A 21,782-nucleotide genomic window follows, 5' to 3' on the forward strand; every position below is an offset into this window, starting at 1 on the left:
AGGGTCAGGCCAGAGACTTACGGGGCCAAAAGATTTACCTAGAGAAGCCTCTGGACTTAGAAGATCTAATTCCACTTCGTGTCCACGTGAGCAGCAGACCCCAGTACCGCTGCCTCACGTTTCCACACACGCCTCCACGCCCAAGCGTCCTCCTCTGGCTCAGGCTGGGAGGCCAGCCCTGGGCTTGCTGTCAGTGACAGTCAGCCCAGGGCTCCGGGGGACCTGGTGGGGCTCTCCTGCCACGGCAGGAACAGCAGCGCCGTGACCGTTAGTGCTGGCAATCAGCCCCCCTTCACCCGGTGCTCACACTCAGAACTGTTCACACCTTTCCAGGAAACAAAATAAGAAAGTCCACATATTAAAACAACACTGAGTTGTTCTACCACTGAGTTCTACCACTGAGCTACAACCCGGCCTGTTGTTTGTTATTTTAAAAGAAACAACTAATGTCTAACATAAAAATTATCTTCATTCTTACAATGGCTATAAATTTCTACCTTGTAGAATTGAAATTACTAAGAATGCAAAAGGATAGCAGTAAAATATGTTGTTTTAGACATTCACAGTTCAGAGCCTCAACTCTTGCATGGTTTTACTTGACATGTTTCATCACAAAACTTTCCCAAGTCTCTAACTTACAGACACTCCTGTAGCCTTTCTTAGGGGAGAGAATTAAAGAAAATGGGGCACTGCAGAAAACAAACACACCTGATCAGACTGCAGCCAACAGCTGTTGCTGGTTTTTTTGTTGTTTTTTTTTAATTAAAAATTTTTTTTAAAACTTTCTTCTGAGTGGTCATTCTGAAAGTTAGCAGTTTTGTGAATCTTTGTTTCTGACAATAAGCAGCAGATAATACGGCAGTCTCAACTACCATCTGCAAAGCACAATCCAGCTAAAAATACTCCATTAAATACTTTAATTTCTGAGGACATAAAATAATAAACTGTTTTTCCAACACAGACAAAAATTCCAAAATAAATTATAACTATGTGACTACAACATAATATTAAAAGAAAAAGGCCCTTTTTTTGGTGGGTACCCAAATAATTCCTCTTCTGTATGCAGCAACACAAAAGCATTTTAGCTTTCAGGTTCTGACAAATAGTGTTGAAATAACTCCCTCCCTTCCCCGCCTCTCCTTTCTTAATTCTCCCACAGTCCAAAAAATGAGATGGAGAACCTGGTATTTATCTTCCAGCAACATCAGCACATTTCACACGAACTCTCTGATTTCCATGTGGTTCTTTATTTGCTATTTTCAAGTTAACTTGGAGCTTTACGAAAAATACTCACTCTCAGAAACAAGCCTCACATATGTGGTTTCTCTTCATCAGACCTGCCTAGAGCTAATTTGAAGGCAACTGGCAGAGGGGAATTAAACCCCTGAAGGATACCAACAAAAGGTATGGAAAAAGAGAAGTTTCTAGAATGTTTAGAGACTGAAGTACAGATTGTCAGGTATTTAATTTGAATTACAAGCTATAAATCTGTTTTTAAGTATTATTTTTAATATGAATAAATGTTGCTGGAAAACTGACTTTCCATTTTTATGAAACCTACTAGAAACTTTCTTGTAATGAACAAGTCACGAACGGAATATACGTAGGTTGTGTCTGTGTGTGATCAGTGTTCTCTATAGACTGTTTGTACATGCCGCCCTTTTGCTTGTGATTATAGTCACAGTATTTTGCTACCACAGCCACTGCAACAAAGTATGTCTTTATTCTCTACAGGACAGATTTGGGAGCATAGGCCACGAACCCTTTTATGCTTAAAGCCAAAGAGAGGGGAAAAAAATCTCAGCAATACAGTTTAAATGCCAGTAATTGGGAATACAAGGAACAGAATAGTGATCTTTATTTTGGTCACGGTTTGGTTCTAGCTGGTTGGCTCAACACAGATTGATCAATGTGTAAAGGTTATCTGACCCAAGAATGGAAGAAGCAAGTAAGCAGATCTCAGGGACCTCCTCGGCCATTTCACCACTGGAGAAACCCCAGGCTGAACATGGTCTGGGAAAGCAGTAATTTAGCACATTAGCCAGGCTCTGAAATGCTAAAATCCAGACTTGAAAACAGTTATTATAAAACTGCAAACATGTGCTTAGTTTTTCCTCTAGAATGTTAACTTTTGTTCTATTTTGGTCTCAGTTAAGGAGAGAAATTTGGAAAACAGAAAAAAAAAAAAAAATGAAATGCCTAATAGCAGGCAAATCCTAAACACATGTTTAGAGATAAGTCTGACTTCAGGATTTACAATCCAACTGAAATCCTCTTCTAAAATTACAGGATTAGTATTTCAAGATTATGTACAAAAATACAACAACTCAATCCAGGCCAACTTAACATCTTAGAGAACTGATGTTTATAATCACAGAAAGTCGGGGCTCTCAGTGGGTGGGGCCTAGCACTGACTGCAGACACCTCATAGCCAGACCCAGGTTTCCTGGTGAGTCACGTGAGGCCGAGCCACTTGTCCCTTTAGGACCCTATGGAGTCCTTCTGTTTCTGTCCTAGTGGGAAAGGGAACGGGTGAGACAGTTAATGATGGTTTTTGTCCCCAGATATGGCATTTTCCCACTTTCCGTGGGGAACCCCACAAAAGGAGTTTCACAGAAGAACGACCTGTGGCAAAGGGGAGGAGAGGTGCGGGATGAGGGGCAGGGGAGGTGCCAGGTGGGGAAGACTGCATGGCCTGGGGGGTTTTCTGGCTGAACACCCCAGTGGCATCAAATAATGATGCTCAAGATTACAGCTGAGGTTTCTTTCTGTTCCAAGATTCTACAAAAATAAGTTAAATCAGCTAAGGAAGGTTAGAGGAAAAAGCAAAAAGATCCAAATGTTTTTAAACATTAATGGTCACATCATATAAAGTAAATAAAAACACTAAGGTCAATTATAAACCATTGAGTACTTTCTGTGATTCTACTATTCTAAGCCCTTAAAATCTATCAATGTATTTAATCCTTTGACATAGGTACTAGGATTCTCCCCATTTTCCAGAAGAGGATACTGAGGTTCAGAGAAGTGATCTGGGCTGTTTGGATTCAAAAACCCAGGCTGCCTTTGGTGAAGTATCTGTGAATCACAACAGAGCCCCTGTAGCATATTATTCAAAATTAATTCTTAAAGACATAAATAATAATAAATAAAAAGCCAGTATTGCACTATTTCAGGAACCTTACATTTCTCTCAAAGACAGTAAGTACAGCCAGATGGATGGTCCCAACTAGAAGGCTCTCACGTTCTCATAAGCAAAACACTGGCTTGCCTGATCCGGTTTCTGGTTCCAGGGACCTGAAGGAGAGCAAGCACCAGTCCACTAAGGACTGTGCAATGGATGGGAGCCAGAATAAGGGAGCACTGGGCCAGGACCCTGACCCCCCACTGCTTTCCTTTCCACCTTAAATTCTGAAAACTTCTCTAGTATATATTCATAAGTCATGTTAAAGAAGTTTATTTCCTTATTATCTATACCATTCTTTTAAAAAGTCCATCATAGCCAACGTCCAAGACCTGGCGACTGTAGAGAGCAGGAATCTGAAGGGCCTGAGCTTCCTCATGGCCCGTGTCTGCACACAGGCATCTTCAGCACACTCTGGGTTCCCAGGAGCAGACAGCTCCTTGCTTCCTGCATGCACTGAGCACGGCCACAACAGCACGCAGCAGCACCGCACGCAGCCTTGCTGGCCTGCGGCGAGCATCCCTTCTGGCTGCAGCTCCTGGTCCACCGGGGTGGGTGCTCGTGCGGGGCATGCGGTGCCATGCCACTCGGACACCTCTGGCTCCTGCTCCAAAGGGAAGCTTCTTGTTCACTGACTCTTTCTTCCCCTCACCCTGCCTGTCTTCTTTCCCAGCTCTGGTTCTCTGGTTCTCCACTGCCCAGTTCTGACACAGCACCATCAGAACTAAGCATCGGCTCTCCAGGGGGACAGACACAGGAGCGACATCATGGCCTCGGCGGGCCTCCAGCTCCTGGCTTTCATCCTGGCCCTATCTGGGGTCTCTGGAGTGCTCACGGCCACTCTGCTGCCCAACTGGAAGGTGAAGGTGGACGCGGGCACCACCATCGTGACGGCCATCGTGCAGCTGCAGGGGCTGTGGATGGACTGCACGTGGTACAGCACAGGGATGTTCAGCTGCACCCTGAAGCACTCCCTCCTGTCCCTCCCCACCCACGTGCAGGCCGCCAGGGCCACGATGGTCCTGGCCTGTGTTCTGTCTGCCTTCGGGATCTGTACTTCCACTGTAGGAATGAAATGCACGCACTTAGGAAGGGACAGAGAGACCAAGAGCCACGCGGCCTTTGCTGGAGGGGTCTGCCTTGTGTCTGCAGGGGTCTCTGGTTTGATACCAACGGTGTGGTACACGAAGAACATCATAGCCAACTTCCGGGATCTGGCGGTTCCCGAGGGCAACAAACACGAACCTGGAGGGGCTCTCTACATTGGATTCATTTCAGCGGTGCTGCTCTTTATTTCTGGCATTATTTTCTGCACTTCTTATATAAAAAAGAACCCTGAAGCGTGGCCCTCCCCGCCCAGGCAGGAGCCCTCCCCTCCCACACAGCCGGAGAACAATCCAGCCTACAGCCTGAAGGACTATGTGTAGAGAGCTGTGCCGCACCCTCGCAGCAAGGCTTCTGGCGCCGGCTAGGACTGCACTGTAGACACAAAAACATCAGACCCGTGCTTACCTTTCTCTACCTAAAAACTACAAGTACTTTAAAGTGCCAACTAACTAGCACACACAATTATATCTGTCTCAAGATTTCTTTATATTTTTTTAATCATTGTTTTCATATTTAAGGGTTTATAATTAGAATCGATTCTGACTGCATTAAGTAAGGCAATTAACTGACAGTGTGTTGTTTTTTTAAAGATGACTTACTGACACCTCTTCTAAACTGGATTCTACAAAAGAACTTAACTGACAGCTCTAACAAGCACCTTCCACGATGTTAAGACTACCTCCTTGGGCAATGCTTGAGGAACCTGCTTGTTTTAAAGCCACAGGGGTGAAAGGGCCTCTGGGAAGAAGAGCTGCCCAAACCGCACAGGGCCAGCCTGCCCTCCGCTCTGGTTTTCTCCTACGGAGCCACCCCCAGGCACCGGGTCTGAGCACAGCACAGCACCGCAGGCGAGCAGGATGAAGGGAACCGGCAAGCACTGTCACAGCGGAGACGCACCGGCCCCGGGCTGATGGAGCAGTAAGCCCAAGTCAAGAGATAGTCTGTCTTAAAATGCTGAGGAACTCTCTTCTGCTTCTAGCAAAAGGATCCTCAGATTAAGTTCATTTTTCCTACAACAACTGAGACTCACCGCCCCATTTAATCTACTACCATTTGAACGGTAAGTTATTCCAGGTTGTCATTTTCCTTCAAATTTGATTCAAGTTAACAAAAGTTCTCTTATAAATGTGCAGTTTCCATTAGTTAATGGATGTGAAAAAAGTTGAAACACGAAGACTGCTTTTAAAATACGGGTTAAATTAGTTTATGATGTATAATTTAAAACTTTTAATAAGAGAATATCAACTGGATTTTCCATAGCTGCAAGGACAGCACTGCATGCTGTCACTTCTAATAATTCACTTGTTAATCTATGCTACTAATTGTTCATAATACAACGGGAAAAATAAAAAAATGACTTTCTTTGTATACTGATAACTCAGCAAGTGGGAAGACGTTTTATGTCAATAAATAATTTTCATGTGTGCATGCAGAAATAGAGACTAAAATACTTTACACCTGTTCTACTTGGAACATCATCATTTTCCTCTGCAAAGGAGATTCCATTAGCTATTAATGGAACAGCAAAAATGAAAAGGTACTATTCATATAAGAACTAAGAAGGGAATCATTTCAGCAGAAGTTCAAATGATTGTTTAAAATACGTCTTTTTTGGAACCCCCCCACCCCCCGACACAATCAGTTGGTGTGTGGTACTAACAAGGTCTGTATTCCAGTGGTCAAAATGTTATTTCCTAAACAAAACAAAATGTCATATTAAAAAGAACTGACCAAAAAAACGTTCTAAGACTGCACTGCCACCTATATGATTGTCTCGCCTTGCTTAACGTGTCTGTGTTGATACAGTCTACACAGCCTATTAGAGTCCACTTCATGTATATTGATGTACTTCTGTACCTGCTTCAAAGATGACCTTTATTCCCGTCAGGAATGTTTCTCCCCACCTGTGCCTTGGCATGATTCAGACTCTCGGAGAGATGGCACTTCAGACAAGATGAAGGCCAGATTCCTGTGCACTGCAAGTGGCCATGAGGAAGGATGACGCCACAGCCATCCCCAGCTGGGCTGCGTTCTTCCCTCTGCCCAGGACCTCAGAAATTGCCGTTTAAACGAGTTATGAGTTTACACAACAGTGTCTCCAACCAGAATGGGAGTCGAGGTACTGTTTCCACGTCTGTGTCTTCAGTGAAGTGCCACTCCCAGTGCCACATGCCAGTCCTGTCCTACATCTCTGCATACACTGGCTGGTTTGCCTCCTAACACTACCAGCTTACAGGAACTGAGGCTGGAAGAGCTTAGGTCAGTTACCTGACCTGCCCAAGGCCACCAGCTGATAAAAAGGGACATGGACTCAGCCCAAGGGACCAGACTGCAGAGTTAAATGCCTGGGTGTGAACCCTAAAAGCTACACAGTGCCCCCACCCGAGTCTCAGTCTCCTGTGAAAGTGGGGACGGAGACAGCCCCTGCACACAGAGCTGGCTGAGCACAGACGCAGTACAGGTCTCACTCTAACAGCGGATTTCAGTGGGGCAAATTCAGACAGTGCCTGGAAACATTCTGGGCTCTCACAACTGAGGTGCTGCTACTGGACTCCAGTGGGAAGAGACCAGGGAGGCCACCAAATAGCCTACAGTGCAGAGGACAAACCCTGTGACACAGAATCATCTAGCTCCAAATGCAGGCAGTTCTGAGGTTGAAAAACTTTGGTCTAATATATTGAATACATTTAAATATGTGTTTTTTCTTTGACTAAAAAGTTACCAAAATAAAAGGTAAAATGGTGAAAACACCCCCCCTGAATACCATGCTAGGATTTACCTGTGGAACGCGTATGCATGTATATATGTATGTATGTATGTAGTTTGTCCTGAAGGGTTCTTATGCTGAAGCTTGGTCTCCAGGGAGGTGGTGCACCTTTAAAAGGTGGAGCCTAGTGCAAAGTAATTAAGTCTTGGGGGTTCCTCCCTTAAGAGTAAATTAACGCTGGTCTCACAGAGTGGGTTAGTTCTCACGAGAGTGACGTAGCAGAGAGTGAGACCACCCTACACGCTCGCCTCCTCTACACACAGTTAAATGATAAACACTTAAATTATGCCAGGAGAACTGGGAAGACCATTAGGATGGTGTGAGAGAAACGTAGGTGATGTCAGCGTTGGTGACAACCGATCAACTACGAGAGTAAAGTAACTGGCGGTGGGGTGGCACTTAAAATGACCTCTAATCTAGGCTTGCGTGACCTGGGCACATGAAGAGGTCACGAGTCAGTGCTATGGTTTGGCTCCTGGACACTCCTCTAAGGTCCAGGTGTGAGGGTTTGGTCCCTGGGGGCTGCTATCAGGAGGCGGTGGGACTTCAGGAGGGGGACATGGGAGGTGCGCTTAGGACACTGGTTTGGTCTGCCATGTACACCTGCTATGATGTGTTGCCTCCTCAGAGTCTCAAAGTAATGCCACCTTGGTCTTGAACTGGAAAACTGTGAGCCGAAACAAACCTTTTCTCTTCAAAAGTTAATTATTTCAAGTACTTCATGAATTTCATGCAGTGATGGAAGACGGATTAATATAGTCAGCATACTGACTATGAGGAGGAGGAGGCCGGGGCAAAAAGAGGTGATTTCAGTGTGTGACATGGACAGTGTTTCCTCAGGATGTCTCCTTCATCACTGTGTCGGTAGCTCTACACAGTCTATACTCTATACTCAGCTGACACTAACTTCATTTTCTTTTTTTCCCTTCTCCCCAATCATCTCATTTATATATAGAGAGAAATATTATATGAAAGAGATAAATTATATGGTTATCTCAATGGATACAGGCAGAGCACTTGGTACAATTCAGTATCTACTCTAAGGATTTATTTTTAAGGATTTAAATCATAGCCCATAATTCTCCAAAACACTGTTGCATACATTGTGATTATCTCTAAGAAATTTTGCTTTCATCTCATTTCATTTTATACATATAGAGCCACGTGCTTTCAAAAAGAATTTGAGGCAACTTAATAATAACTGCAGCATGATAAATATAAAACACTGAGAAAAGACTAAAGTTACAAAGAAAGAGAAAAAAATGATCTGAAATAATCCTGGTTGAAGCATGCTAAAGTACTTGAATATAAAACTTAGTTTAAAATTTCTACAAAACCTATGCAAATAAGGCCATGAAAGTTTCTTAGGGCACTGTCTGTTGGTAGGAACCTCCACAGGATACTGCCGGAGCCTGCCCAAGTTCTGTTCACTGGGCTGGAGCACCATCCCCAGCTCCCCCCAGTGCTCACAGATCTGGAGCCACCTCTGCTCAGAGGGCACTGCACCCCCACTTGCAGCATGTGGCCCCCAGCCCAGGCCTAACTGCACAGGAGACAACTCTGGGGGGCAATCTGTGCTCAAGAGGGCTCCTCTCCCCCATGGGAGCAGTGAAGAATTATTTCAAAATCTGAATTCCGACCGTTTGGTTGTTTTCCTTTATCATAATATATCTTATGTCCTCCTAGATAAGTGTTTTCCTAGATCACAAATGAATCCCCTGCATGTAATATTTACAACATAATGAAAAACATGTGAGAGAAGTGCCATATGTTTAATTTGAAACAAACAAAAAAACAAACAAGAATTCAGTAAAAAGAGAATCAAAGACATAGCTAGTTTTTCCCAAAAACATAAATATTTTCTTGAGGGTTAATCACAAAGGAAAGAAATTTTAAAAACAAACTATATACCTACTAATAATTTCTAAACACCATAAAACATTTGGGTAACTAAAACTAAGAGAAACTTTCCAACAAAATATTCTACATCCATCCTGAAAAATCCTTGGTAAAATTTAGTCTGTCTAGGATTCTGGTTTATGATAATAACCATAACTACAAAAGCCTTTAAGCCAAGATTTTGGTTTCATCAAAGAATGGGTTTTAGGCCACTCAGAATGCTTGAAGCACACACGTGACAAGAAGAAAGCCAAGTATTTGGTTACTGGACCCTTTCATCATAATGGCCACCTGCCGCAGGAGAGAAAGCCCCTGAGAGCACCAGGGTGGTGATCTGGTGATACTCTACCCCCTCTCGTCTTATTCTGGAATAAGTCATCTACAGCGTCTTTGCAATCCTGCGGTGCAGAGGTGGAGGTGGGATGGCTAGTGAGTCTCCTGAGTTTGATTCAGGGAAAGCTGATGGGTCTGCTTCAGAAGTGGAAGATGGACTAGCTTCTTAGGCACCTGAAAGCTCAGCTAACTGTGGTGACGTCAAGAGGAAATGCAAAGGTGGCAGCAAAGCACATGGACACACTCCAAGATCCACAAATCGTTTTAACACTAAAGGCTGGAGCCCTCGTTCCAAATCTACAACCTGAACCTGCACCTAAATCTATAAAACCATACTGCACCAGGCAAGCGCTCTGCCACTGAGCCCTACCCCAGTCCCCATACACTTGTTATGCTATCTACTTTTATTTATGGAGCTCCAACTATGTAAAGACCACTCTACAAAATATTTATATTTAAGAATTTTAGTTACCACCAAGAGATTTCTACCCTTTATCAGACTGTGAACTTCCCGAAAGAAGCTCTGTATCTGATTTGTCTCTGGTCTCCTCACTGATGTTGCATCCCCAGCCCAGCTTCTTTCAAGCAGTAGGCACCCAATTTACATTCAGTGAAGAAATACATAGATTTTATACTACATGTCCTACAGTAATTCACTGAACAGTGGTTTTGCCAAAACAGGCACTAGCTTTTTAATTATTGGCAAAGAAACTTTGTTTCTGTAATTAAAACTTACTCATATAACTAGCATGGAATAGTCGAAGCCTAAATTAACATTCAAATGATTTTCCACAGATGATTTATTACAAGTAACACTGCCAAAGACGTGTAAAAAAAATCATGATGAATAAATAATGTCTGATGTAGCATTAGTTAGAATCTCTTCTCAGAAACCACAAACAACACTTGATTCCTTTTCCCAAGGACTCGGATGCCTCTGGGAGTAGGAAGGGTGACGAGATGGTGAATACTAGTAATCAGTCACCCTATCTAAGGGAGAAAAAGATCAGTGTAAGAATTATTTGTATATTTTTTGTGGTTTTTATTCAAAAGAAATAAACTATGCCATAGTTTGCTATAAATAAATATTAGATCCTAGAGACTATTTCCTATGACACACTACAGGGAAATAAAAATTATAATGAAGATCAAATTATGATAAACTAAATTATGATCATACGCAGAAACTCACCTCTGGCTTGGGGACAAAAGCCTGGCCTGGAATCGTAAAGATGTGCTCCACGCTGCAGAGGTACTGGGCCATGATGGAAAGGCGGCTGCGCTGTTTGCTTCCTTTTGTGGCTGTGAGTCTCTACAGAAGAACAAAAAATGATTTTAGTGAATAATAAATCCAGTCTGACCAAAAATAACAGAGCTAACATCCCACTGTATCTGATGTTGGACTTCTGGAGGTAAATTATAAAAGCATGGCACGTAGCCAATAGGAGGAACAGTTTCTTCCAACATCACCATCAACAGATGCACACCTCATTCATGTGATTATACCTTATACGGTCTGTGTCATGCGTAATGCACTGAAAAATCAGGGAAGAAATCTTCCCTACCACTGACTGCTGGGGATTTTCAAGCCACTGTCACATTCTATAGAAGGTGGTCCAGCTTTATAGAACAACTAATACTTGATGATGAAGTTAGCAAGCATAATAAAAAAAACAAAGATGCTCAAATACTAAATTTCCTGAATTATCCCAATATATGAATGAACATTTTGAAATACCCCAACACAAGAATGAACATTTTAACAGTGTGCTTTTCTTTGCTGAAGAACTGACTATTCTTGACAAATAATGTCTGTAAATAACTAATAATTTATTCTTTTAAGTACCTATTTTTATTTTGAAATGTATTAGTTATAATCAAATTAATTAATAAGTGCAATAAAATTTTAGTTAAAATTGCAGGATTAAAAAAAACTTTGATTTCCATGTACCAAAAAAATTCGCATACATTTTTAAGTTAAATTCCATATATATAAGGCCAAGAATGACCAAGACACTTCTGAAGAGTACCAGCAATGTTGATAAGGGAATTCACCCTACCAAGTGTGAAAATTATAGCAGTATGCCATAGGCACAAACCCAAGATTTGGAGAGCTGATAGTGATAGATGTGATACAGAACTGCTAACGGGAAAAGGGATGGACCATTCAACGGAGATATGGGTATAACTAGATATCTACAGGAGGAAAAAGTATGACCCTCCATAGTAGGGAAGAATATCTTAAATATGCAAAAGCAGAAGCTCATTAAAATGAATGTCTGTACGATAAAAACCTATGAAGACAAATTTCAGCCTGAGAGAAGGTATTTGCAGGACTAAAGGATCTGTGTTTGGAATGCAGAAGGAATGCCTGCATGACAGGCATTAATAATCCTAAGATAAACAACAGAAAATATGGTAAGACAGATCACAGACGAGAAACCCTCAGGGGCTGAACCATGAACTGTGCTCAGCCACTTTACAGATCAAAACCACAATGAGATGTTGTTTCATATTCACGAAACGAACAAAACATTTTTAAAAAAGCCTGCCAGAACCTAGCATTGGCAAGTACACAGAACTACAGGAACGCTCGAGCATGCTAGCAAGGGAGCAGGGAATCAGCACAAGCACTCCAGAGCACGATCTGGCAACGTGTAGTAAAGTGGAAGTTATACAAACCCTCACGACCCTTTAGTTGTGTCTCTGCAAATACACCTTAGAATGGTTTATGTGCTTGCACAAGATGTGTATATGAATGTTAATTGTAGTGTTACTGCATTATTAAAAAAAGCAGAAAAACATTAGTTCATCAAGAGGTGAATGAATAAATTGTAGTACTTTTGTGAATGAAATAAGAAATAATAATTAAAATGAATGAGGGGTCATCAATGTAGGTTAAATCTCAAACCAGTAAAAAATGAAAGTGGCAGAAAATAAGTCTAGTGTGACATTTATATAAGAAGACACTGTTGTTTGCATTGGTGTCCTGAGCTGACCTGTTCTAACAGCCCGGTTTACTCTGCTGCTGACCTGAGACCCACACAGTCTGGCTGGTTGGAGTTCTGCCTTAAGATCAGAAACTAGGCTCTGCATGAGATGCTGAGGAATCTTCTCACGAGCAAACCTGGAGATTCTGTCACATCTGTTTTGATAATCAGAAGTCATCCCCATCTCACCCCATTTCTTAAATTTTAAATATCCGGTTCTTGTCTATATTTAAGACAACTGAAATTACTGGGAAGCTGAGTTCAAGGGTTCAAGGTGATAAGTTGCTCTAAGATACAAGACAAAATCCTTCCTCATCAAAGTGTAAAACCAAGAAATGCATATATTCTCAAGCAAATATAAAAACAAACCACCATACAGATTTCAGTTAAAGAATAAGCTTCTGAATCAAATGACTGAAAACATTTCTAGTTCTCCATGAAGGAAAAAAAAAATGTTTTACTACCAGAATACAGGTGGAAAATGCAAAATGCATTATAATTAACATCCAACTCACACAACTCAAGGCAGACCTTTATAATAAAATCTAGTATGAACATAATCACAATATTAAAAAATGAACCAAAATAAATGCCCACATTTTAAAAATTATTATTTTATTCTGGATTTCTTTACCCCCTCACAGCTAATATTTTACTTTATGTTTGAAAGGTATGCATCAAGTGATGAATTCAAGAGAATTTAAAAATAACTTTAACTAAAAAAGGAAAACTGTAAGACATGAAAATTATTCTAATTTCATGTAAAAGCACATTTAAGTATATTCACTTAGAAAACTAAGCATACAGTGTAACCAGGAGGGGGTGTCTTAACCCTCTAGCTTGACCCATTCAATCTCTAGCAAATATCCCTGGGTGGTGGAGGTGAAAACATGTGAACCACAGACTTTAATTTGGAATAGAGCAGCACATATAACTGTCCCTAACTCATAAGGTAAAAATTCAAGTCACAGGCTGGAAAGCCCTGTAAAAGACTTCATTAAAAACTAGCCTAAGAGTTAAATGGCCAACCAACCATTTGAATGTACAGCACCATCAAAATCCATTAGGAGTTACATGATTTAACAACAAAAGGCCAGGAAGCCAAACCAGCTGAGTTTTTAAGTAAAAAGCAATTGCTAACCCTTGAGCTCTGAAAAGCACTCTGAGTATGAGAAAACATGGGGTCAAAGACTTCCCAAAGACAGTGCTGCTTTTCCTCTTATTCATCTCAAACAATTTTAAGTACAAGTAGAAAAGTTGTGCTTACAGTTGAGAAGCCACACAGCCGCCCATCAGGGACAATGACAGCCACATAGTCAGTGGCAGGAGAGGCCCTCCTGCTAAGAATGTACCCATCAAGACAGTGTCTCCTGGGCATGAGAGAGAACAGACAGGCTGATGCTGGTCCAGTTAGGAAAAACCTCAGGACCAACCACACGGAGGAGTTAAACCTTGTGACTTCATTAAGCCAGACTGAGCCTCCGTTTTCTCAACTACAAGGTGAGGTTAGATGAGGTCTGTTAAGGTCTCTTTTAGTGTTACACAGTCTGATTCTGTTTTATGAGCTGTAATGTAATATTCTCTGTCGCTTCACGCGTACTGGCTGAATTCTTGTATTTTAATCCTATAGTCCTGGAGAAAGAAATAAGAGTATGGTGTACATTTCTGGTTTTTTATTTCACAAAGCCAAAGTCAATGTTAAAAAATGTTTTCTGTGGCTAAAATACAACACAATGTTGCTAGTGTCCCACTGAAACTTTCTCACAAAAGATGTGAAAATCACTACACTTCTGATATACTCCATAAATTGTAGACTCGATAACAACTCTCCTCAGTATTATGCTCAAATTTAACTAAAATCAACCTTTATTTGATAAAGAAAACTGATGGCCTTTGGTGACACGGAAGCAACACTTACTAACCATGGCTGACAATGAGTTACCTCTTAAGCCTCTGGCCCTGCTCTTCCCTGGGAAAGAAATGGAGTGCATGAATGAAATATCACAATAATCATGTCACCCACTGTGGAGTATTAAGAAACAGACTTGGTCTTTCTCCTGATGGCTGGCAGTCTCCTGGGGAGAGGGTGTCTTGTTATTCATCACATCTGAGTTTATACTAAGGAGATCACATGGTGGGTGAGGGGAGAGGGAGCCCCCAGAAGGGGCTGGCTGGTCACCAGAAAGACCAACTGATGACGCATTACTTAAACCAGAGATGAAGGGGTTCCCCGAGTTCTGAGCCATTCTGACAAACCGTGGAAACTGATGAGGGGTCATAGCACCCCCCGTTTACAGCTGGCTGCTCAGAAGTTTTGGAGGCCCAGATTTGTGACTGGTGTCTGATGCACTTGCAGAACTGAGCCCTAAACCTGTGGATCTGACAATAACTACAGGTGGAGAGTCTCAGAATTTAATTAAATTATAGGACACCCAGCTGGTGTTTGGAAACCTGGAAAAATGCTTGGTGTGGGGAAAAAACACACACACACACATCTCATGTGAGAATGTTGTGAGTATAAACAGAGTGGTTTTTGTCAGAAATGACAGTTCCAACGGTTGAGAAAACAATGAAGGAAACTTCAAGCATAGGCCAGTTAAGACCAACAGAAGGTAAGATTCAGTAACAGGAAATGACAAGAACCGTGGGGAGCACTGACATCATCTTTGAGTTCCCATGAACACAAATGGGTCCTACATGTTTGTGATAAAAGCCCCACAACTATCGAGAAGATTTTATTAACGAATACTACAAACCAAGTGTTCTGGGACTTGGCTTACTGTTCTGGGCCTTGGCTTACTGGCATTTGGGGATGATTGATGCTGGGCCAGTCCTTGCTGTGAGGGGCTTTCCTGGACCCTGAAGGATGTTTACCAGCATCTCTAAGCTCTGCCAACAGGAACCTGAAGCATCCTCTGGCTGTGACAACCAAAAATGTCTGTAGAGATTGCCAAATGTCCCCAAGAGGTAGTGGGACAAAAGTTTCCCCACTAGGGATGATTATAAGAAGGGACATAGGTGGAGAGAGAGATGGATTTGAGAAATCAAATTCTTACAACACACTCAAATGATCTGAGAGAGAAGAATCTTAAGAATCAAACTCATGTAGTCACACAGCCTACTCTCAAAGGAATTCTGATAATAAGTTTTGTTCCAAAATGACTATAAAGCTGAATAAAATACAGGAAACGTTTTTCACAAACTGAATAGACACTGCAGGTCTGTGATCTGAGGAAGGGAAGGAGGTAAGCCAAGACTCTCCCTGGCTACCGAGGCCCTGCCCTGCACAGGCTGTGGCTCAGGCAGAGGAGGGCTGTACCTGGGCCCAGTTACCTTTCACCTGGGGAGACAGGATGGAGGTCAGAGAGGCCTGGATAGGGAGAATTCATTCATTCATTCATTCATTCATTCTCATTCCCTCCCCGTCTCTGCTGTCTGTCTCTCTCTCACACAGAGTGAAAAAGAGGAGGTAAGGGGGGAGCCAGAGTTCCCATACGCTGAAGGTCCCCTCAAGCCTCAGGACCCCTGATCTGCCTAAGGACTGGGGAAAGAACCCCGAGAGCCGTGGAGCTCACACAGGGCGAGGAATGGCTTGTGCTCCCCTCAGCTAAAGGCAGAGAGGCTCTGTCCCCAGCACCACACAAACAAAACAAAAAATAGTAATTTTACATATTAGTCATGAATAAAAATGCCACGGAAAAGATGACCACAGTGAAGAGAGAAAGATACAAAAAGGCCCAAATGGAACTTTTGGAGATAAAAATACAATATTTTAAGTAAAAATTCCATTAAATAGCATCAAAGATGAATGCTGCAGCAGAGAGTGGTGAATGTGAAGAGGCAGTAACCAGAATTTTTATGCAAGGTAAATTACTAAAATTTCTTTTCTTCATAACAAGTAACCAAATATTCCCAGAATGACTAATTCCTTTCTTCACTGTTGACTTTTTATCTGGCCACGAACATACACCAAGTTGTTGATTCTGAATATTATGATGCAGCCAATGACCGGTTCTGCGCCGTGTCACACCGCTCTGAACATTCAAGTCTTACCTTGAACTTCAACACTTGAAATGAGATTATGAGATTCTTTTCTCTTTGTTTCTCCCTCTCAACATTTCTTTTGTATTCTTACAGGTCTCCTCAAGATGGTCCTGGGAAATTCACTACATTTCAAGATAAATTCCCTAAGGATTATAAGTGTATTAGATATACAAAGTTTTCTGGAAATGATCAGCAACTTTACAGTAATCATTTTTCCTTCCAGGGGTATGAAACATTTTTTAAGTGAAATTCTGAGACTCTTAGTAAAGACTCATGGTTATTTTTTCAGATCTTGCTTTTCTTCTTAGGTTTTCAAAGTAATTTGTTATCTCCAATTAATATTTTGTTTACTTCTTATTTCAATAAAAATCTCTTTGATTTGCTTTACTCTCTGATGGATTAAGTTATCTATCACTAATTCAGTCCTAAACTTTTGTGTAACTATTCTTTTAGTAAGCGCAAAAATGATAGATACTTGTTAATATGGCTAATGGGGTGAATTGGGATCCACATGTTATAAATAGTAAAATTATTTCTAATTCAACCTTACAAAAAAATCAACCCCAAGTGGATAGAAATGTAAAGGAAACAAAAAGCTCCTAGAAGATAACAGAAAGGTGTCTCCACATTCTCTAGATATAAAAGGATTTCTTCAACAAAACACAAAAAGCACTGATTATAAACTTAAGAAAATCCAATCTTCAAAAGACATTGTAAAAAATACAACGACAAAACTCCATCCATCAGGAGAAATTTGCAACACATTTAATAATGTAAGAACTCCTCTGAATCAATAAGAAAAGACAAGCAGCCCAAAGAAAGGTGAGCAAGCAGCTCACAGAAGATCCTCAAGTAACCTAAAAGGCCAGGAAACATAAAATGGTGCTCAAGTTAAAAAAAAAAAAAAAAAAAATTAACAGACCAAATAAAACACCACGACACACCATCATCCTCAGATTAAGAAAATGCACAGATCTGTCAATACCAAGTACTGGCAAGAAGTGGAACAAAATGAACTCTCTGCGGATGGCATTGCAACAAGCGTTCTCCTGAGCACCACCCAGCAGAGCAAAGACCTACAGTTCCACTTTACAGCACATACCCCAGGGAAACCTTGCCCTTGTATGACAATGTTCATGATAGTTTTGTTTGTAATAATAAAACACTGAAACTAATTATAGAAAGCTCAAAAATGGCTCAAGATAAAGGCTATTACCTATATGGACAAGTCTATGTGATAAGACCATGGAGAGGAGTAATAAATCCAAAAGTCATAGCACTGGTTATCTTGGTGGTGGGAGTGGAGAAGAGAGGCAATCAGAGTGAGCCTACTCACAGTGTGCAGGCCCCCCTTAAACCTCTGCAGCTTGAATGCTGCCCTTTCCATCCTGAATGAAGGGGCCCTGCCTGCCTTGGGGATGCAAGCACAGCAGCCCAGCTGAGCTGGGGGTGGAGACAGTGCGCGTGCTAGATAATGAGGGCTTCAACCCCTGCCCTTCTCAGCAACAAGCTGATGATGACATTCTTCTTCATCCTAAGAGTACAAAGGACAAATCTATGCTGTCACAGGCCAGTCTCCACATGTGAACACACAGGCAATATGTTCATCCTTCTCTGCTCGTGGCTGTGGCCCTCCCGGCCCTGCACTGACCACAAGGCCTTCCTGGTGGACACACATCAGTCATGCTCTCCGGGAAGCTCCCAGCAGGTGTCAGTCATCCCATTACATGTTTAATGTTTGGCTGAACCATTGTTGGGTTTTTCTGTGTACAATGGAGCATTAAGCTAGAATACACAGGTAAAAATGCATTATCGTTTGGGATTTTGATCATTTAATAACCAGAAAAAGTTAAGCCACACAGTTAATGCTTACCTCAGCCACTTCCTTTTGAAAAGTCAAAGTCATCTGAGTTCTGCCATAAGTAAAAGGTCCATCTCTACAAGAAACGTTTTCAAGCCATTTGATAATCAGTGGTGTTGAAACATTAAAAGGCAGATTTCCAATTATATGTATATTGGGGGGATCTGTTTGACAAGGAAAAAAAAATAACTTGTAATAATTTCATCAATAAATTCTGAATACCATTTTAATTAAGAGTAAAATCAAACTGGATATTAATAGCATCAAACACAAGTATCTGAAAAGATAATGACTGAATATTGTTTGGTCCATTGATTCTTCAACATTTTTTCACAAAGTATTCACAAAGGACTCTACTTAATTAGTGCCAGTCAGGTAGTGACAGTGCTAGGAATTCTGACTTAGAAAATGAATTAAAGGGCTGGGGATGTGGCTCAAGCGGTAGCGCGCTCGCCTGGCATGCGTGCGGCCCGGGTTCGATCCTCAGCACCGCATACAAACAAAGATGTTGTGTCCGCCGAGAACTAAAACAAAAATAAATAAATATTAAAAAAAAAAAAGAAAATGAATTAAAAACGAGTTGAACATGATGAAGTTAAAGCACCTCTGGGGTGGCCAGGGGCTCAGATGCCCTGGAAGGTGATACAGGCTGGGTATAAAGATGTGAGTGCCAAAAATATTTTGGTAGGAAGTAAAGCCACAGAAGTGGAGCAATCCAGACAAATCTGTAGCAAGAAGACATGCTCAGAAAGAAAAACAGCAAAAACAACACATAAGAACTCAATGGAAAGAAACCACTGGCAAAGAGTTGTTAGAGAAAGTTCACAAATGTCAAATAAACAACAGGAGGGTATTGGCGTCAGGGAAGATGAGAGAGAGAGAGAGAGAGAGAGAGAGAGAGAGAGAGAAGGGGAAGGGAGGGGAGGGGAGGGAAGATAGGGGAGGGAGGGGGAAGGGAACACACACAACGTGGACAACAGCAAAGGAATGCAGGAGGATGCAGTCAGAATAGGTCTGAGGGCAGGAGATCACTGTGAGCCTAGCTGGAGCCTGTCCAGGGATGGGGGCAGGTAGGAGGATCCAGGCAGTGCCCAAAGGTCTATCAGAGGATGGCACTGCAAACACAGACCACCCTGAAGGAGCCTGGCCCTGGGGAGGCAGCTAGATCATGATGTGTCAAAAACCGCTTCCATTTTTGTCAAAGGTTTTGATGAGCAAGAAATATACTCTATCTGTGTACTCTGAGGAGCTTGGCACACAGCAGATACCCAGTGAACACAGTCCATGAAAACAGAGTGCCCTGGTTAGAGTGTGAAAGAAAATGGAATAAAGTTAAAACCAAGGCTTGGGTGTGGCCTGCTTTACATTTCCTTTTTCACATTTAGAAAAAGTAATACTTTATAAGAGTTTATCCCATGTATATGGTATTGTAAAAATGACAAGTTTACTTGCACAGAATCTAAAACATTTGAAAATCTGAGACAAAGAAATTAGAACTAAGAAAAGGTTACTAGGTTTAAATTTTGGAAGAAAGAAGGAAAGTAAAAAAATGACAATGCACATTATTTAATTCTGTTCAGTAGTCTAAAATATAAACATGTAATAGTGAACCCTTATAGTAAAAGTATAATAAATACTTGTGATATAAATAATGACAAAAGAAAAATTTTAAAAAACATGCCCAAAGTACTTACCATCTTCCCAGTGTCTTTTAAGACTTTCTGGAAAAGCCTTTTCTATCTTAAAGGTCAACACATCTCCATGAACAATTCTCAGTTTTCCAGGCGCTGCATCAGAAAGCATCTAGTTTATAAGGTCAATAAAATGAGCTCACACACTCAGAGCAACAGAACTACAGCGTTTAAACCTGTGCATCATTACATCTGCTGGAAAAGCCAGAGACCCAGAGTGACGGTCCACAAACTGACAGAGTTTCTCTTCAACACAGGGGGGTTAGGGACAGTCACAGGTGACACAACAGCAGCTCAGGATTGCACACGTGGCACATGAGTGTAACTCTGGCCCTCAGAATGACTTCTACTTCTGTATAGAACTCAACATAAACTACACTCCTATCTCTAAGTCTTACAATTACTGACTAAGGACGTGATAATGAAATTCTGAGAATTAGGAATAAGAAAAATAAGCTTGAATCCAACTAAATCTTTATAGTCTAGATACCTACACAGAATTCTACACATTACCTAGATTTTTACCTTAATCTATGGGTAGATTCAAACTAAGTAGAAAGTCCCTAGTCAATGCCATGCCCCATTTGGCATTCTGAGACTACCCTCACCTAGCAGCCCTAGCCAGAACCTTTCTTGATTCACAGGCATTATCCACCTATGAACTGTCCTGGATATATCTGTCCTGTGTATATATAGTTCCATACTTGCTCTCTATCAGCCCCTTTCCACCTTCCAGTCATCATTTGCTTTTTTCCCCCTTTCCTTCAATTTTTTTTTTTTTTTTTGTGTGTGTGTGTGTGTGTGTGGCGGGGGGTGTACCATGGATTGAACTCAGGGGCACTCGACCAATTTTGTATTTTTTTAGAGATAGGGTCTCACTTTGCTGAGGTTGGCTTTGAATTTGCGATTTTCCTGCCTCCACCTCCTGAGTGGCTGGGATTACAGGTGTGTGCCACCACGCCCAGCCTTCCATCAGTCTCTTTAAGCAAAAAAGAAAACCAACAACAAAACATGGCTTCCTTTGTAATAGATCTCTTCTGAATTAATTTCATTCACTTTATTACCACACTCCCACAGTACATAATAAAAAGCTGGCACTTGGTTTGCAAAGGCCGTATGAATAAGCCAACTATAAATCTGTATTATGTGTCCCTGCGCCCAACATAAAACTTGATCCTCAGTAAAAAAGAAAGCATGCAGCTCCTAGCTTACAAAACTTAAAATGCCAGCGTGAACTTGCCAGATGAGACGTCACTCCAAAGCAGACTGCAAGGAAGAGGTGATCCTCCTCCTACAGCAAGTCTCAGCTCGGGGGGCCCAGAGAACCTTGGTCTAGCTCAGCTGCCGAAATTCTAGAACCTGTTGAGGGCTACACAGGGATGTTCAGTCAACAAGTCAAGGGGGACTCTGTCCTTCTTCTAGTTCCATAAGCTGACCTTCTCTCCTAATACCGTGTCCTCACCTATTTCAGGTAACTAACAGGAAGGATGAAGAGGTGTCAGAAGTTAGGAGTCAGGCAGCAGCCCTCCACTGTGCCTTGCCTGTGACCCTGAAGGCACTTAAGATCAGAGTTCATGTGCTTAGTCTCCTTCCTCGGCAACAGCATGAGCGCCTTAAGGCAGCACCTCTTTCCTATCTACTTGAGCAGCACTTGCAGCAGATGCTAATGCATATTGAATAAGGAATGAACACACGAATGATCAAACAGCATTCAGCTTCTTGGAAGCTGGCTCCCAAAATGTGGGGTCAAGAAACTTGCAAAGATTTACTTCACTAGTAAATGAGGTAGAATTATATAAATAATATTTCAGAATTACATAGCCGAAATGCTTATATAGTTAAGAGAATAAACATTTTAAGTTTGGAATCTTCTAGTTTTACTGGTTAACCACTGCAGTTTAGCAAA

General features: G+C 41.6%; 2 protein-coding genes across 3 annotated transcripts in view; one reads left to right on the forward strand and one right to left on the reverse strand.

The window, feature by feature from the left end:
• The window catches only part of Tfb1m (transcription factor B1, mitochondrial), a 46,524-nt gene that overhangs the window by 9,766 nt on the left and 14,976 nt on the right, over positions 1 to 21,782 (reverse strand). The window contains exons 3-5 of the mRNA XM_046456578.2: positions 19,880 to 19,988; positions 18,198 to 18,349; positions 10,483 to 10,602 (exon numbers count right to left, since the gene is read on the reverse strand). Of these exons, the coding sequence (XP_046312534.1) occupies positions 10,483 to 10,602; positions 18,198 to 18,349; positions 19,880 to 19,988 (381 nt within the window). The remainder of the gene's footprint in view (positions 1 to 10,482; positions 10,603 to 18,197; positions 18,350 to 19,879; positions 19,989 to 21,782) is intronic.
• On the forward strand, positions 1,226 to 7,041 carry Cldn20 (claudin 20). Of its 2 annotated transcripts, XR_006854478.2 has the most exons (3): positions 1,226 to 1,404; positions 3,858 to 5,351; positions 6,180 to 7,041. XR_006854478.2 is itself a non-coding variant. In XM_046456580.1 (2 exons), the coding sequence occupies exon 2, from the start codon at positions 3,952 to 3,954 to the stop codon at positions 4,609 to 4,611; it is 660 nt and encodes a 219-aa protein (XP_046312536.1). In that variant the 5' UTR covers positions 1,226 to 1,404; positions 3,858 to 3,951; the 3' UTR covers positions 4,612 to 5,668. The 2 variants fall into 2 exon arrangements, 1 of the variants encoding a protein (XP_046312536.1); XM_046456580.1 differs by lacking the exon at positions 6,180 to 7,041 and having other exon boundaries at positions 3,858 to 5,668.

The sequence above is a fragment of the Marmota monax genome, unplaced genomic scaffold (assembly GCF_021218885.2).
Source record: "Marmota monax isolate L192 unplaced genomic scaffold, Marmota_monax_Labrador192_F-V1.1 WCK01_AAM20220418_F8-fsc00164, whole genome shotgun sequence".
Classification (NCBI taxonomy): Eukaryota; Metazoa; Chordata; class Mammalia; order Rodentia; family Sciuridae; genus Marmota; species Marmota monax.